At 41.2% G+C, this 15,459-nt stretch overlaps 1 protein-coding gene across 12 annotated transcripts in view; it reads left to right on the forward strand.

Moving 5' to 3' along the window:
• The window catches only part of LOC126412584 (protein kinase C and casein kinase substrate in neurons protein 1-like), a 548,284-nt gene that overhangs the window by 501,290 nt on the left and 31,535 nt on the right, over positions 1-15,459 (forward strand). For all 12 annotated transcript variants that reach the window (XM_050082245.1, XM_050082244.1, XM_050082241.1 and 9 more), the window contains one exon: positions 2,035-2,278. In XM_050082245.1, coding sequence (XP_049938202.1) covers positions 2,065-2,278 — 214 coding nt within the window. In that variant the 5' untranslated portion in view covers positions 2,035-2,064. The remainder of the gene's footprint in view (positions 1-2,034; positions 2,279-15,459) is intronic.

The raw sequence follows: 15,459 nt of genomic DNA on the forward strand, positions 1-15,459 counted from the left end.
AAGCGCGTATGAATGTCTGCGATGCTCCGGTCTTCTGCCAAAAGAAATTCGATGACAGCTCTCTGTTTGGAACGCACCTCCGTTGCAGACGCCATTTTTGAAGGCCTATGTATAGCAATGCGACCTATCGGAACATAATGAAACTACGGAGGCTGAAGGGGGAATATTCCACAATCGAAATTGGTCGAGGAAAAAACCTGTTGAAATACTTATCGAACGCTCCTCGTACATCGGTTCAAAGTAGCTTCAAAGAAACTACAGTTCAGAGAAATACTACATTTCAAAAGCATTAGTCCGAAAATTCGTGAACTACATGTGTCATGAGATTGATTTAAGAACTATAATAGCAACAAATTCTTTAAACTTTTACAGTGTCATAATTTACCCGACATAAAATAGAAGTGTGCACTGAACGTCGTCAGTATCCAACTCACCTGTAAGACTGTAAGCACACGTCTGCAGGCTATGGCCATGCGAGCGTGTAAATGCCGAGAATGTTATTTCTTTGTCGTTTCCAGGAAAGTTCGGGAAGTCAATCTATTTATAATTTCGTTTTCTTTCTGGGTGTGCTTTTCTTGTTTTTCTTTCCTTTCTTGTCTCACTCAGTTTCCTGTGGTTAGAAACTTCCTGGCATATTAAAACTGTGTGCCGGACCGAGTCTCGAACTCGGGACCTTTGCCTTTCGCGGGCAAGGGCGCTATCAGCGCAAACTCCGATGCAAAGTGAAAATTTCATTGTGCAAACATCCCCCAGGTTGTGGCTAAGCCATTTCTCAGAAATATCCTTTCGTCCAGGAGTGCTAGTGCTGCAAGGTTCGCAGGAGAGCCTCTGTGAAGTTTGGAAGGTGAGAGACGAGGTACTGGCGGAAGTAAAACTGAGAGCGGGTCGTGGGTCGTGCTCGGGTAGCTGTGGTGGTAGAGTACTTGCCCGCGAAAGGCAAAGGTCTCGACTTCGAGTCGTGGTCTAGCACACAGTTTTAATCTGCCAGGAAGTTTCTATCAGCACACACACCGCTGCAGAGTGAAATTCTCATTCTGGAACCTTCCTGTGGTTTCTCTATTCTGCCTGTGGATTCGTGAACCCTGTCGGTGATGTTGTTGTTAGCCTGTCCCAGTTTGCTAGTACTGGTTGGACTGTTCTCTGTAGGCGGTCAGGCTGCAAGCGCATCCGTATGGGCAGTGGACTCGAGCAACAACAAATTATCCTGTTACACTTGTAGTTTTCCAAGGTGTCTACAAATAGTATCTCCGCAGTGCCATATGATTGTTAGCCGAGCATGCCGTGCGATTGGGGGTCCCATGCAATAAACTCACAACGATACTGCAGTGATATTCTGTACCCATTCATAGGAGAAGTTGTGTTAAGTGAAATACTGAACGGTTATTTTCTACAAGATGGTGCAACCGTGCATACAGCTCGCGTTTCAATGTCACTACTTGCTGATGTTTTTGGTGATCGCATAATTTCACAGGGACTTTGGCATCCACGATCGCCTGAACACCACCTGACTTTTTCTTCTGGGGTGCAGCGAAAGCAACTGTCTATAAAAACCATACAAAATGCATCGAGTAATTGAAAACTGCAATATCCACTTTAACTGCTGCCGTTATATAAGAAATGTTACAGCTTGTGTTTGGAAACATGGTTAGACGAATTGAATTGCGTATTCAACAACAGGGGGACAACTCAACATTTCATGTGAAAATTTGTAAGTAAAAATGAATATTCAACAAACTGATAACTTGTATGTCACTGAGTTTCATTTTGGTATATTCACTAAGCCATACGGCACGCGCGGCTAACAATCATACGGCACCGCGGAGAGACTTTTTGAACACCCCGTACAACACCTCGTCATTTTCCAGACTCTCAAGTTTTAATGTTCTCCGAAAGTTAGAGGAGAAATTTGGAAACTATATTTTGTCATAAATCAAACAAAGTAAAATGTGCGTCTTTGGACGGCTGCTTCGGCTCGCGCAAGAGTCGCGGAGAGACAGAAAGCTGGGCTACAGCTGGCCGTTGGCGGTGTTGCAGGGAGCGGGGCTGAGAGGCGGCGCCGGCGCCATGTCCCACCACAGCGACGACAACATGCTGATCGCGGGCAGCGACTCCTTCTGGGAGCCCGGCAACTACAAGCGCACCACCCGCCGCATCGAGGACGGCTACCGGCTGTGCACGGACCTGGTCGCGCTCGTGCAGGAGCGCGCCGACATCGAGAAGGCCTACGCCAAGAGCCTGCGCGGCTGGGCCAAGAAGTGGAACGAGCTCATCGAAAAGGGTCAGTAGCGACAACTCGAAACCATTTGTGTGACCTGACTCTAATAAAATCGTCGGAGCTTCGCCGAGATCTGTCTGACTAAATTTACTTTGCTACGAACAGTGAGACTCTGAAAGGGCCAGTACCGGTTGCACACAACAGCACATTTCTGTAGAGCTGCTAGACTTTGCATGTGTCAGAGTGCCTGCGCAGACACCCAAAGTATTAAGATTTGTCCGTAATCATCACGGTTTCTAGTTTAAATTATGGTGTTACGGGGGCCCCTGCTAAAATTACGGAATTCGCTATTTGATTTGTTTTAATAATTCGACAACAGTGTTTCTCGTTGCAGCAGTGTGTGAACCACTTTTGTTTGCCTGATACAATATTTTAACGCAGCCTGGAAACTCCTTGTCATTAGCAATACAGAATATATATTTTATTAATGCAAGAATCGTGAATAAAGTTAAGTTTTTACTTATTTCAAAATTCCTTTCAGTGTACTTACCAATTATGCAATGTTCTTGACTGTTCTGCCCTTCGAAAATTGATCTTGTTTCACACTCCACTAACAGTTTGCTTTAAGGTAACATTTGCGCTTTATATTTCGAAAAACGAAACTTTGAAACCTAGTTTTTAAATTCCCAGTACGCTTTCTTCTCTTTCTTAATAGGGCTTAAAGGTCTAAATGTTTACGGTTCAAATGTTATAGCTATGCTTCAAATCGAGAAAGTCTTTTTAAAAACAATTCTGACATCTGGTCCTCCCCTCCACACCTCTCCAATTGTTGTTGTTGTTGTTGTTGTTGTGGTCTTCAGTCCTGAGACTGGTTTGATGCAGCTCTCCATGCTACTCTGTCCTGCGCAAGCTTCTTAATCTACCAGTACCTACTGTAACCTACATCCTTCTGAATCTGCTTGGTGTATTCATCTCTTGGTCTCCCTCTACGATTTTTACCCTCTACGCTGCCCTCCAATACTAAATTGGTGATCCCTTGATGCCTCAAAACATGTCCTACCAACCGATCCCTTCTTCTAGTCAAGTTGTGCCACAAACTTCTCTTCTCCCCAATCCTATTCAACACCTCCTCATTAGTTACGTGATCTACCCATCTAATCTTCAGCAATCTTATGTAACACCACATTTCGAAAGCTTCTATTCTCTTCTTGTCTAAACTATTTATCGTCCATGTTTCACTTCCATACATGGCTACACTCCATACAAATACTTTCAGAAACGACTTCCTGACACTTAAATCTATACTCGATGTTAACAAATTTCTCTTCTTCAGAAACGCTTTTCTTGCCATTGCCAGTCTACATTTTATATCCTCTCTACTTCGACCATCATCAGTTATTTTGCTCCCCAAATAGCAAAACTCATTTACTACTTTAAGTGTCTCATTTCCTAATCTAATTCCCTCAGCATCACCCGATTTAATTCGACTACATTCCATTATCCTCGTTTTGCTTTTGTTGATGTTCATCTTATATCCTCCTTTCAAGACAATGTCCATTCCGTTCAGCTGCTCTTCCAGGTACTTTGCTGTCTCTGACAGAATTACAATGTCATCGGCGAACCTCAAAGTTTTTATTTCTTCTCCATGGAAGTTACTTCCTACTCTGAATTTTTCTTTTGTTTCCTTTACTGCTTGCTCAATATACAGATTGAATAACATGGGGGATAGGCTACAACCCTGTCTCACTCCCTTCACAACCACTGCTTCCCTTTCATGCCCCTCAACTCTTATAACTGCCATTTGGTTTCTATACAAATTGTAAATAGCCTTTCGCTCCCTGTATTTTACGCCTGCCACCTTCAGAATTTGAAAGGGAGTATTCCAGTCAACATTGTCAAAAGCTTTCTCAAAGTCTGCAAATGCTAGAAACGTAGGTTTGCCTTTCCTTAATCTAGCTTCTAAGATAAGCCGTAGGGTCATTATTGCCTCATGTGTTCCAACGTTTCTACGGAATCCAAACTGATCTTCCCCAAGGTCGGTTTCTGCTAGTTTTTCCATTTGTCTGTAAAGAATTCGCGTTAGTGTTTTGCAGCCGTGACTTGTTAAACTGATAGTTCGGTAATTTTCACATCTGTCAACACCTGCTTTCTTTGGGATTGGAATTATTATATTCTTCTTGAAGTCTGAGGGTATTTCGCCTGTCTCATACATCTTGCTCACCAGATGGTAGAGTTTTGTCAGGACTGGCTCTCCCAAGGCTGTCAATAGTTCTAATGGAATGTTGTCTACTCCCGGGGCCTTGTTTCGACTCAGGTCTTTCAGTGCTCTGTCAAACTCTTCACGCAGTATCATATCTCTCATTTCATCTTCATCTACATCCTCTTCCATTTCCATAATATTGTCCTCAAGTACATCGCCCTTGTATAGACCCTCTATATACTCCTTCCACCGTTCTGCTTTCCCTTCTTTGCTTAGAACTGGGTTTCCATCTGAACTCTTGATATTCATACAAGTGGTTCTCTTTTCTCCAAAGGTCTCTTAAATTTTCCTCTAGGCGGTATCTATCTTACTCCTAGTGAGATAAGCCTCTACATCCTTACATTTATCCTCTAGCCATCCCTGCTTAGCCATTTTGCACTTCCTGTTGATCTCATTTTTGAGATGTTTGTATTCCTTTTTGCCTGCTTCATTTACTGCGCTTTTATATTTTCTCCTTTCATCAATTAAATTCAATATTTCTTCTGTTACCCAAGGATTTCTACTAGCCCTCGTCTTTTTACCCACTTGATCCTCTGCTGCCTTCACTACTTCAGCCCTCAAAGCTACCCATTCTTCTTCTACTGTATTTCTTTCCCCCATTACTGTCAGTTGTTCCCTTATGCTCTCCCTGAAACTCTGTACCACCTCTGGTTTAGTCAGTTTATCCAGGTCCCATCTCCTTAAATTCCCACCTTTTTGCAGTTTCTTCAGTTTTAATCTACAGTTCATAACCAATAGATTGTGGTCAGAGTCCACATCTGCCCCTGGAAATGTCTTACAATTTAAAACCTGGTTCCTAAATCTCTGTCTTACCATTATATAATCTATCTGAAATCTGTCAGTATCTCCAGGCTTCTTCCATGTATACAGCCTTCTTTTATGATTCTTGAACCAAGTGTTAGCTATGATTAAGTTATGCTCTGTGCAAAATTCTACCAGGCGGCTTCCTCTTTCATTTCTTAGCCCCAATCCATATTCACTTACTACGTTTCCTTCTCTCCCTTTTCCTACTACCCCTCTCCAATTATCGTGTCTGTATGATTGATAGCTTATCTCCAAACTTGGCATATCTTTCTGTCTGATGCTGAGATACCAGATACTCTTCCCTAGACCTCGGTAGCCCTGAACTGTCTGTTCGACGCGCCTCACTTCCACCTTACCCCACTTTCATTCGCATTCTTGGCACTTCCACACACCTAGAATCCAGAACTACAAGTACAGAGAGAGAGTAGACTGCACATTCCCATCTCAGGCAACCAAATACCAATTAGAAACACTCCACAGCAGACCTTTAGCCCACCCTCCCAGTTAGGGACTGTCATTTCACATCCTGCTTGCAGCACCCTCATTTTACGTATAATCATGTGACCGGCCTCTATCTCTGAAGTGTTTCTGTTGGTAGTTTGTGTGTTCCCCTTGAGGGTACACTAATAACCGCTACTGACCACCTCCCATCACCAGCATTCAGCCAAGATTGTGTGTAGCATCACTGGTGCACCTCGCTTAAGGGGAGTTGGAGCAGGGCCCTATCCCGACAATGTTAAATTTAGTGACTTGGCTTCCCTGTACTTCACAAAATACCGTAGCCATTGACATGAAACTTTTACAGCACATGAAACAGTGTGTTCTGAGTCTACTGAACTACAATAATTGCATTTCTGCCACTGCTTCCTGAAATACAATTTTTGAAGTACACAGTTAAAATTTTGTGTACTTTTTTGTATGTTATTCTAAATAATTTTAATTATACATAATATTATGTTCTTCTTTTAGTTCAGTAGACTCAGGATATGTATGTTATTACTCCCTGAAAATTTGAATACTCGAAGTGGTTTCTGAGATTTAGGTAAAAATGCAAAAGAAAATGTAATTTTTGCAGGAACAGCTTCTAAAGTTTCAAAAGACTGTAACTCACTTAACTTATTTTTTTTTAAATTATTTTTAGTCACTCAGAAGCACCCTGCACCATACTATATATATATCATCCTCTTGATCTTTTTCCAAATTTTTTTCTTCTTTCTGGACTCCTTAGTGGCCAACTGTGCTGCATACTCTGCTGCGTACTCTGCTTTATCAATGCGAACCATATCCAACTGTTCAAGTTCTCTGATGCAGTTTGCTCCAGGATTAATTCCCATATGCTGTAGCACTTTCACCCTACCAATGTTGCCATCATTAAAAGCAATAACAGTGTCACTGATCCCCACTTTAGTGTCTTCATTCCAACAAAGTCCGCCTCAATAGCTGAATGGTCAGCGTGACGGACTGCTGTCCTAAGGGCCGCGGATTAGATTCCCTGCTGGGTCGGGGACTTTTCTCTGCTCGGGGACTGTGTGTTGTGTTGTCTTCACCATCATTTCATGCCCATTCGGCACGCAGGTCGCCCAGTGTGCCGTCGAATGTAATAAGACCTGCACGAAGGCAGCCGGACCTGCCCCGTAAGGGGCCTCCCGGCCAATGACGCCAAACGCTCATTAGGTGAGTCCATTAAGATTATTGAACGACTCATTGGGATTTTGAGTCTGACCTTGCAGACACTTCTTCAGTGATTCAGGGTTTGCCGGGTCTCTGTATATAGGTTTTATGATATCCATGACTGCTGCTGGGATGGAATGTTTATGGCTGTGTGAACTGTTTGAGTACTAGGCATTGCGGTAATTGCATCATGAATCAGGTCCAGGAGGGCAAAGGTGGTGTACTGGTTTTTCATTAGTTAACAGTCTGTGGAAGAAGGTAGCCCATTCTGCCTGCTTCATTTTCAACAAATCCTCAGTATTATTTCTAATGGCCATCCCATAATACTGCTGTAGTTCATCAATCATTTTGTCTGTCAGCCTACTTCTTATGGTTTTACCATCAGAAAGTTTCTTGTCTCTCAGACTTTGTTTCAACTTTGTAAACCTGGTGCCCATCCTATTCTGGACATGACCAATACAAACACGTAATTTAACCTTTATAACACAGGAATCCACAGCCTCCTATATATAAAAAAAATTACCACTTTTATTAGATCTTGAAGTAATGCACATAAAAATTTTAACATTTTCAACTGGCGTAGATAATATTTTAAAAAAATTAGAGGAAATACGTCCCATGTGAGTTTATAATTGATTATAAATAATCATTTTATTCGGAAAATTGCAAGTTTTATAATGAGATAAAAATCCGAAAATTTGAATTTTTTTTTCTGTTCTAACTCCCCTTAAGCACGTAAACACATCAGAGTAGCCATTGAACCTTGCTTGTATACATCAGAAAATCCACTATTCCTCGATGCATCTCCTCGTCCTGCTATCCTATGAATCTACAAACTATGCATTCCTTCCCACAGACACATCATGCCGTAAGTATCAAGCACAACTAATTGCATACCCTTCCTTAAACTCAAGATATTTTATGTTCCCACCAGACACTTTGAAAGTGTTCTACACTCAGTCTGTGCCATCCTCACATTGTATTCCTATGCTTTTACTATGCAATTTTTGTCCCATTACCGCAAATATTTTTCCACTCTGTCAATCAATTTGCATACTTTCACCACAGTAGGTACAATGCAGATCTTCGTTTAATACCTGATGTATTGACCATTAACAGTTGACTCGCCATTCCTCCTCCTTCACACATTTAGAATGTTTCTCTAAACTTGGTGCTGATGTGTCCTCCCCCCCCTTCCTCGAACATGCACTGGGGGTTTTCCCCACCTCAATTAACAATGTTGTTTGACCACAAGGGCATACACTTAGGTGCACCATTCATCCTTCCACACAACCTAGACACTACTTGCTGCAGGTTGCGCCCAGAGGAATTTCCCTTCCTTGTGTGCCCTAGGCTGGGGCATTTCCTTTGATAACATGCCCTGGGCTGGTGCATCTCCATCAGTCAGTTATGCCCCACTCTCCTTGCCGTCCACTCTTCCACCATCAAGATATTTCATACTAACTGCCACCCCCATCCATCTTACATGACTGAAGGCATATTGCAAATCTATGAAGGGTATTCAAAAGACAAGGTATGAAACAACACTGTCATTATGACTGGAGTCTTTATTCAAGAGATCCCACTGTTACCTTGTTCCCAGAATTCCTGTGGTGTCACAGGAGCCAGTCCTCCGTGTGGCCTTCAGTTCATTATATGAGTTGCAGCACTTCCCTTTGATGTGCGTTTTTAGCACATCAAACACATGGAAGTCGCAGGGTGATATGTCCAGGATGAAGGGCAAATGCTGAAGCTGCTCCCACTTGAACTTGGCCATTACATTGTGTGTGACCTTGAAGACTTGTGGACATGCATTAGTGTGGAACAGAATCGTTCCCTCTGTGAGCAGTCCCAGCTGTATGCTCGTGATAGACTTAGTGAAGGCTACAGCGTGTCTCACAGTACATGTAACTGTTAATGATTTTCTGTGATTGAGAAATTCAATGAGTACTGGACCTTAGACTTCAAAAAAGACTGTGAGCATCAACTTGTGTGCTGAAGGCACAGCTTTTAATGAAGCTTTTTACCTTTTCGTTTGAACACTGTTTATGAACCTCCGTAGCAGTGTTCTGATACCCATGTCTGATATTGTGTAAGCTCGTGTGCAAGTGCCACTAAGTAAATTCTTGCCTGATTGTGCACTCTGTATTCTTTTGGATAATTTTATTTCAGAGGACTCGCTGGATTCACCTAGTACTGATACAGGTCCTATCTCTTGTTAACCAGCATTTGTGATTATTTTATGACTATAGACTAGCTTCTAATGTGTTTTCTAAAAATGGTTAGTTTTTACGTAACTTCTTCCTCAAATTCACTTGAGTAGTTTACTTCAGATGAAAGACTTTGTTATACTGATGGCAGAAAATGTAGTTTTCTTCAATTGTGATTCAAGTATACTAGTCATGGAACTTCTGGAATTTCATTCCACAAAACCAAATTCCTTCACTATTTCAGAGACCAAATAGTTCTTTTCTATGATCAAGTTTGAGTTGAAATTATTCAAATGTGCTGTTGAACAGTTCATCATAGAAATTGTTTTCAATACTGTTATATACTCCACACCCGAGATTTCTGTAGTGTTCCACTTGCGGAGCTTAAGTAATGAGTGAAATTGTGGAAGCTTTTAGATCTCAACATTAGATAAAATTTTTGAGTAATGGGCAGTCCATCAAAATCAGGCTTACCCTATTTATGAATCTTTAGATTTTATTAGATTTTGATTTCCACTTTTTCTTCACATGAACATTTTCTGTATGTTACCTTGTACAACATGATCGTCCATTGTAACCTCCAGCAGTTATAGTTCAGTCTAAAGTGTAGGTGAAGCAGTTCGTGTAATGATTTACAGTCAGTTTTTCAAAACTGCAACAGTATTTGTGCTATTAATTGTTGCTATACTAATGAGGCTGCCAGCGTCATTGTTCCAATAATCCAGTACACCCGTTAAACAACTTGCAACTTGCCTGAAAGAAAATGCTGTGGAATCCCCGAAAAAGGCATTTTCTGCCATAATATCAGTTCATATCAGCTAAAGAATTTCATCTACAGTACTCTGCAAAGAACTGTACGGCATGTGGCAGGGGGTACTTTGTGTACCCCAGTCTCTTCTCCCATCCTTCCTTTCCTGTTGCATTCACGAATGATCCATGAGAAGAAAGATTGTTGGTAAAGCTTACCTAAATTGTCTTTTCATGAAACAAACACAGAGGGAGGCAGTGTTTTGGTTGACTGCTGTGGAGATTAGATTAGATTAGATTAGATTAGATTTACGTTCATTCCAATTGATCTGTAGTGAGGAGGTCCTCCAGGATGTAGAACATGTCAGAAATACAATAATACATGACAAATATTTACAACTAAAACATTAGTGCACTGAAATTGTGCAGAAGTTCACAGATGATGTGACTTACCGAACGAAAGTGCTGGCAGGTCGATAGACGCACAAACACATGAAATTCAAGCTTTCGCAACAAACTGTTACCTCATCAGGAAAGAGGGAAGGAGAGGGAAAGACAAAAGGATGTGGGTTTTAAGGGAGAGGGTAAGGAGTCATTCCAATCCCGGGAGCGGAAAGACTTACCTTAGGGGGAAAAAAGGGGTATACACTCGCGCGCGCGCACATATACAGACACAAGCAGACATATTTGAAGACAAAGAGTTTGGGCAGAGATGTCAGTCGAGGCGGAAGTGCAGAGGCAAAGATGATGTTGAATGACAGGTGAGGTATGAGTGGCGGCAACTTGAAATTAGCGGAGATTGAGGCCTGGTGGATAACGGGAAGAGAGGATATATTGAAGAGCAAGTTCCCATCTCCGGAGTTCGGATAGGTTGGTGTTGGTGGGAAGTACCCAGATAGCCCGGACGGTTTAACACTGTGCCAAGATGTGCTGGCCGTGCACCAAGGCATGTTTAGCCACAGGGTGATCCTCATTACCAACAAACACTGTCTGCCTGTGTCCATTCATGCGAATGGACAGTTTGTTGCTGGTCATTCCCACATAGAATGCATCACAGTGTAGGCAGGTCAGTTGGTAAATCACGTGGGTGCTTTCACATGTGGCTCTGCCTTTGATCGTGTACACCTTCCGGGTTACAGGACTGGAGTAGGTGGTGGTGGTGGTGGGAGGGTGCATGGGACAGGTTTTACAACGGGGGCGGTTACAAGGATAGGAGCCAGAGGGTGGGGAAGATGGTTTGGGGATTTCATAGGGATGAACTAACAGGTTACGAAGGTGATGCATTCTATGTGGGAATGACCAGCAACAAACTGTCCATTCGCATGAATGGACACAGGCAGACAGTGTTTGTTGGTAATGAGGATCACCCTGTGGCTAAACATGCCTTAGTGCACGGCCAGCACATCTTGGCACAGTGTTAAACCGTCCGGGTTATCTGGGTACTTCCCACCAACACCAACCTATCCGAACTCCGGAGATGGGAACTTGCTCTTCAATATATCCTCTCTTCCCGTTATCCACCAGGCCTCAATCTCCACTAATTTCAAGTTGCCGCCACTCGTACCTCACCTGTCATTCAACATCATCTTTGCCTCTGCACTTCCGCCTCGACTGACATCTCTGCCCAAACTCTTTGTCTTTAAATATGTCTGTTTGTGTCTGTATATGTGTGGATGGATGGATGGATGGATGTGTGTGTGTGTGTGTGTGTGTGTGTGTGTGTGTGTGTGTGTGTGTGTGTGTGTGTGTGTGTGTGTGTTTACCCGTCCTTTTTTCCCCCTAAGGTAAGTCTTTCCGCTCCCGGGATTGGAATGACTCCTTACCCTCTCCCTTAAAACCCACTTCCTTTCGTCTTTCCCTCTCCTTCCCTCTTTCCTGACGAAGCAACCATTTGTTGCGAAAGCTAGAATTTCATGTGTGTGTTTGTGTGTCTATCGACCTGCCAGCACTTTCGTTCGGTAAGTCACATCATCATTGTTTTTAGATATATTTTTCCCACGTGGAATGTTTCCCTGAAAATGTGTGTGTTCCTGAATAATGCACACCTTTTTGTACAAGACTAAGTGACTTTAAATCCTTGTGAAGGTTATTCTTATTTCTAGTATTGATTCCATGAATTGAGCTGTTGGTTTGAAAAAGTGATATATTTTTAATGACAAATTTCATTAAGGAGTAAATATATTGGGAAGCAGTAGTTACTATCCCTAGTTCCCTAAACAGGCTTCTGCAGGAGGTTCTTGAGTTCACACCACATATAACTCTTACTGCACATTTTTGTGCCCGGAAAACTTTAGCTTGTCTTGATGAATTACCCCAAAAAAATAATCCCATATGACATTATGGAATGAAAGTAAGCATAGTATGCCAGCTTTTTCAGTTTTATATCCGCTATGTCTGACACAATTCGCATTGCAAATAGAGATTTGTTAAGACGCTTCAGAAGTTCTGTGGTGTGCTCCTCCCAGTTGAATTTATTATCAAGCTGTAATCCCAAGAATTTAACACTGTCCACTTCTTCTATCTTCTTGTCATTGTATGTTAGACATATACTTGTGGGACACCCCTTACAAGCAATGTATGCTTACAGAAAAGTAACAGTAAACCACACCATGACGTACAATGCCCTCTTTCACCGCTTGTCATTTGATTTCACTGAGGATCTCTGTGATGCTTACATGTTTATTAAATGAATCTGTAGTGAAACACACTGCTTTTCTTTGGTTGTATTTCCTCTGTCAATCCTATCTGATACGGATCTCAGAGTGCCAAACAATATTAAAGTACTGGTCATACAAGGGTTTTGTAAATTGCATCCTTCATGGGTGGGCTACACTTCCTGAGGGTTCTTCCAATGAATGTGTCACATTTTTTTCCTTGGATTAGAGTGACATGGTCATTCCGCTATAATTGCTACTTACATATGCTCAAATATTCATGTGTGTGATTATTTCCAGTGATTCCTTGGCAATTATGTAGTGATACAACAATGGGTCTCTCCATTTATTTGTGCACAATAGGCTACATTTGTTTATGTTGACTGTTGAGGGTCAACTGTTAATCCCTGCATCAAATGTCAATCCTTGACAGGTTTTCCTGCTCTGTGCTAAAATTTTCTAGAATTAAGACTTCTCAGAATAAAACAGCACCATCTGAGAAACGTCACATAGAACATGCGACACTATCCACTAATTGATATTGTAAAAAGTGATTGTCCTATAAAACACCTTGGGGTATGTCCAAAGTTACTTTTATGTCTGAAGACCTCTCTCCGTTAGAATGAAATGCCGCATTCTGTTTTCTAGGAACTCGTAACTGTGTATGCTCCTATTTTGTTAGTTGGGCAACAGTGTGGAACTGTCTTCAACAACTTCTGGAAGCCAGGAATGTAGCATCAACTTGGGTGCTGATACTGCATACTGGTAAAAATGAAAGCCAATCAGTTGACTTTTCCATGAAGCAGGGAAGGGTAGAAACAAGGATGGTGATGTAATTCTCCATTGGTAATGAGGCCATTACAGGAAGAGAAAAAGTGAAGATTGGACAAGGGTGGGGAAGAAAGTTGACAATGGCTTTTCCTTTAAATGAGTTTCTTAAACCACATTAAACCTAAGTCAGGGTGGTGGTGGTGATGCCACAGATTTGAAGCTAGCATGTTGCAACTGAAAGTACAGTGCTCTAATCTCTGCACCACCTCATTCAGTTCTTGTTGTGAAGTTGTAAATTGTTTGGTACCAGTGCTCATAATAAGTGATAGGTTATGTTCCAGGCACCCATAAAAATACTCAACAGAGGAACTTGTTCTGGTCACCATTCCAAAGACTTGTTTTGCTGGAGCTCTCCACAACCAGCCTATCCCTTCCAGATCTCTTCATTTGCCTGTGATTGTTGCAACCACATTCTCTTTGCTGTAGTGAAGCATTAGTCTTTCTGTTAATGTATACAATGCCCCACCACCACTACTTTGTTACCCAAGTAACAGTGCCTTGATGCCTCAACAAGTCAGTACATCTCTTAGCAACATATCTTTTCCTTTACTTAAGTAGTGGCATAAAGTTCTTTTCTTTCCATTTTGATTCAATACCCTCATAATTAGCTACCTGATCTACCATCTCATCTCCAATATTCTTCTGTAGCACCACATTACAAAAACCTTATTCTCATCTGGTCTGTACTATTTATTGTCCATGTTTTGCTTCCATCTGAGGACACACACTCACAAATACTTCAGAAAAAATGATGAACACTTATGTTTATGTTGGAAGTTAACATATATCTCTTTCTAAAAATCACTCTTCTTGCTGTTGCCAATGTACATTTTATATCCTCTTTTTCTGCCATCATAAGTTATTTTGTTGCTCTAATAACAGAAACATGTCTACTAGTTTTAGTGGGTTAATTCATATTCTAATGCTCTCACCTTCATCTGATGTAATTTGGTTAAGTTTCATTACCCTGGTTTTGCTTTTGTTGTTCATTTTAAAATCTTCAGAGACAAGGACATCGTCAGAATTTTCCCTGGGAAGTGTGATAAAATGGTTTTGTAATTAACCTGTCAGCACCTTGCTTCTTTAGTATTGGGATTATTAAATTCTTTTTCAAGTCTTAACATACACATGTGTCTTATACCATGCTTACCAGGTTGAACAGTTTTGTCATGATTGGTTCTTCTTTGCTTTTTTTTATAATTCTGAGGAGATGTTGTGTATCCTAAGAGTCTTGTTTTTACTTAGGTCTTTCATTACTCGTTGGATTTTTCTTGGAGTCTTCTGCCCCATATGTTTTTTGTCTCCTCCATGCCCTGTTTCCATAATATTGTTGTAAATTTCATTTCTATTATGTAAACTTTCTCTATATTACTCCAGTCTTACAGCTTTCAATGCTTTGCTTTGGTTTGCATAATAGATTTATGCCAGAACTACAGTAGCCAAATAATCAATGATTATTTGTCAGCAATATTGCAGTGTAGTCTCTTGTCAACATTGAAGGCTCTGCCCAGTCCCATGTGTTCCCCACTTCCCTGTGCAAGACATACCCAACTAATATTGTTCAAACCACCAATTCATTATTTGATGAAGGAAGCAGTTACATACTGTGAGAACCTAACAAATTAGAAATGTATTATTATGGTAGGCAAGGTATTCCTTATAACTTTTCTCTCCTCGTAAGTTTCTCTCAACAGTTAATATGATGCTGATTCATTCCCCTCCCATTCTTGTTGTATCTGAACTATTACTCTACTAATAATGATGTCAATATCAGTAGATATAAAATTCTGATTTCTTTACCAAAATATTTAGGAGTAACTTCAGATGACTTCTGACATGTGAAAAACACAGAGTAATCGTCATACAAAGTGTTACATGAAATTAATTAGACACATGGAACTTAGGGCATAACATTATGTTGCTCTGCTACAAAATAAGCATGCCCTGTTCGTTGTAGTTATATCATGTTAAACAAGTAGATATCACCTTAAATGAAATGTGCAGCCATTATTAGTTATTCAAGATCTTGTGATTAAGCCTACTACCTAGCATTCTTGGTACCCACAG

The sequence above is a fragment of the Schistocerca serialis genome, chromosome 7 (genome assembly GCF_023864345.2).
Source record: "Schistocerca serialis cubense isolate TAMUIC-IGC-003099 chromosome 7, iqSchSeri2.2, whole genome shotgun sequence".
Taxonomy (NCBI): Eukaryota; Metazoa; Arthropoda; class Insecta; order Orthoptera; family Acrididae; genus Schistocerca; species Schistocerca serialis.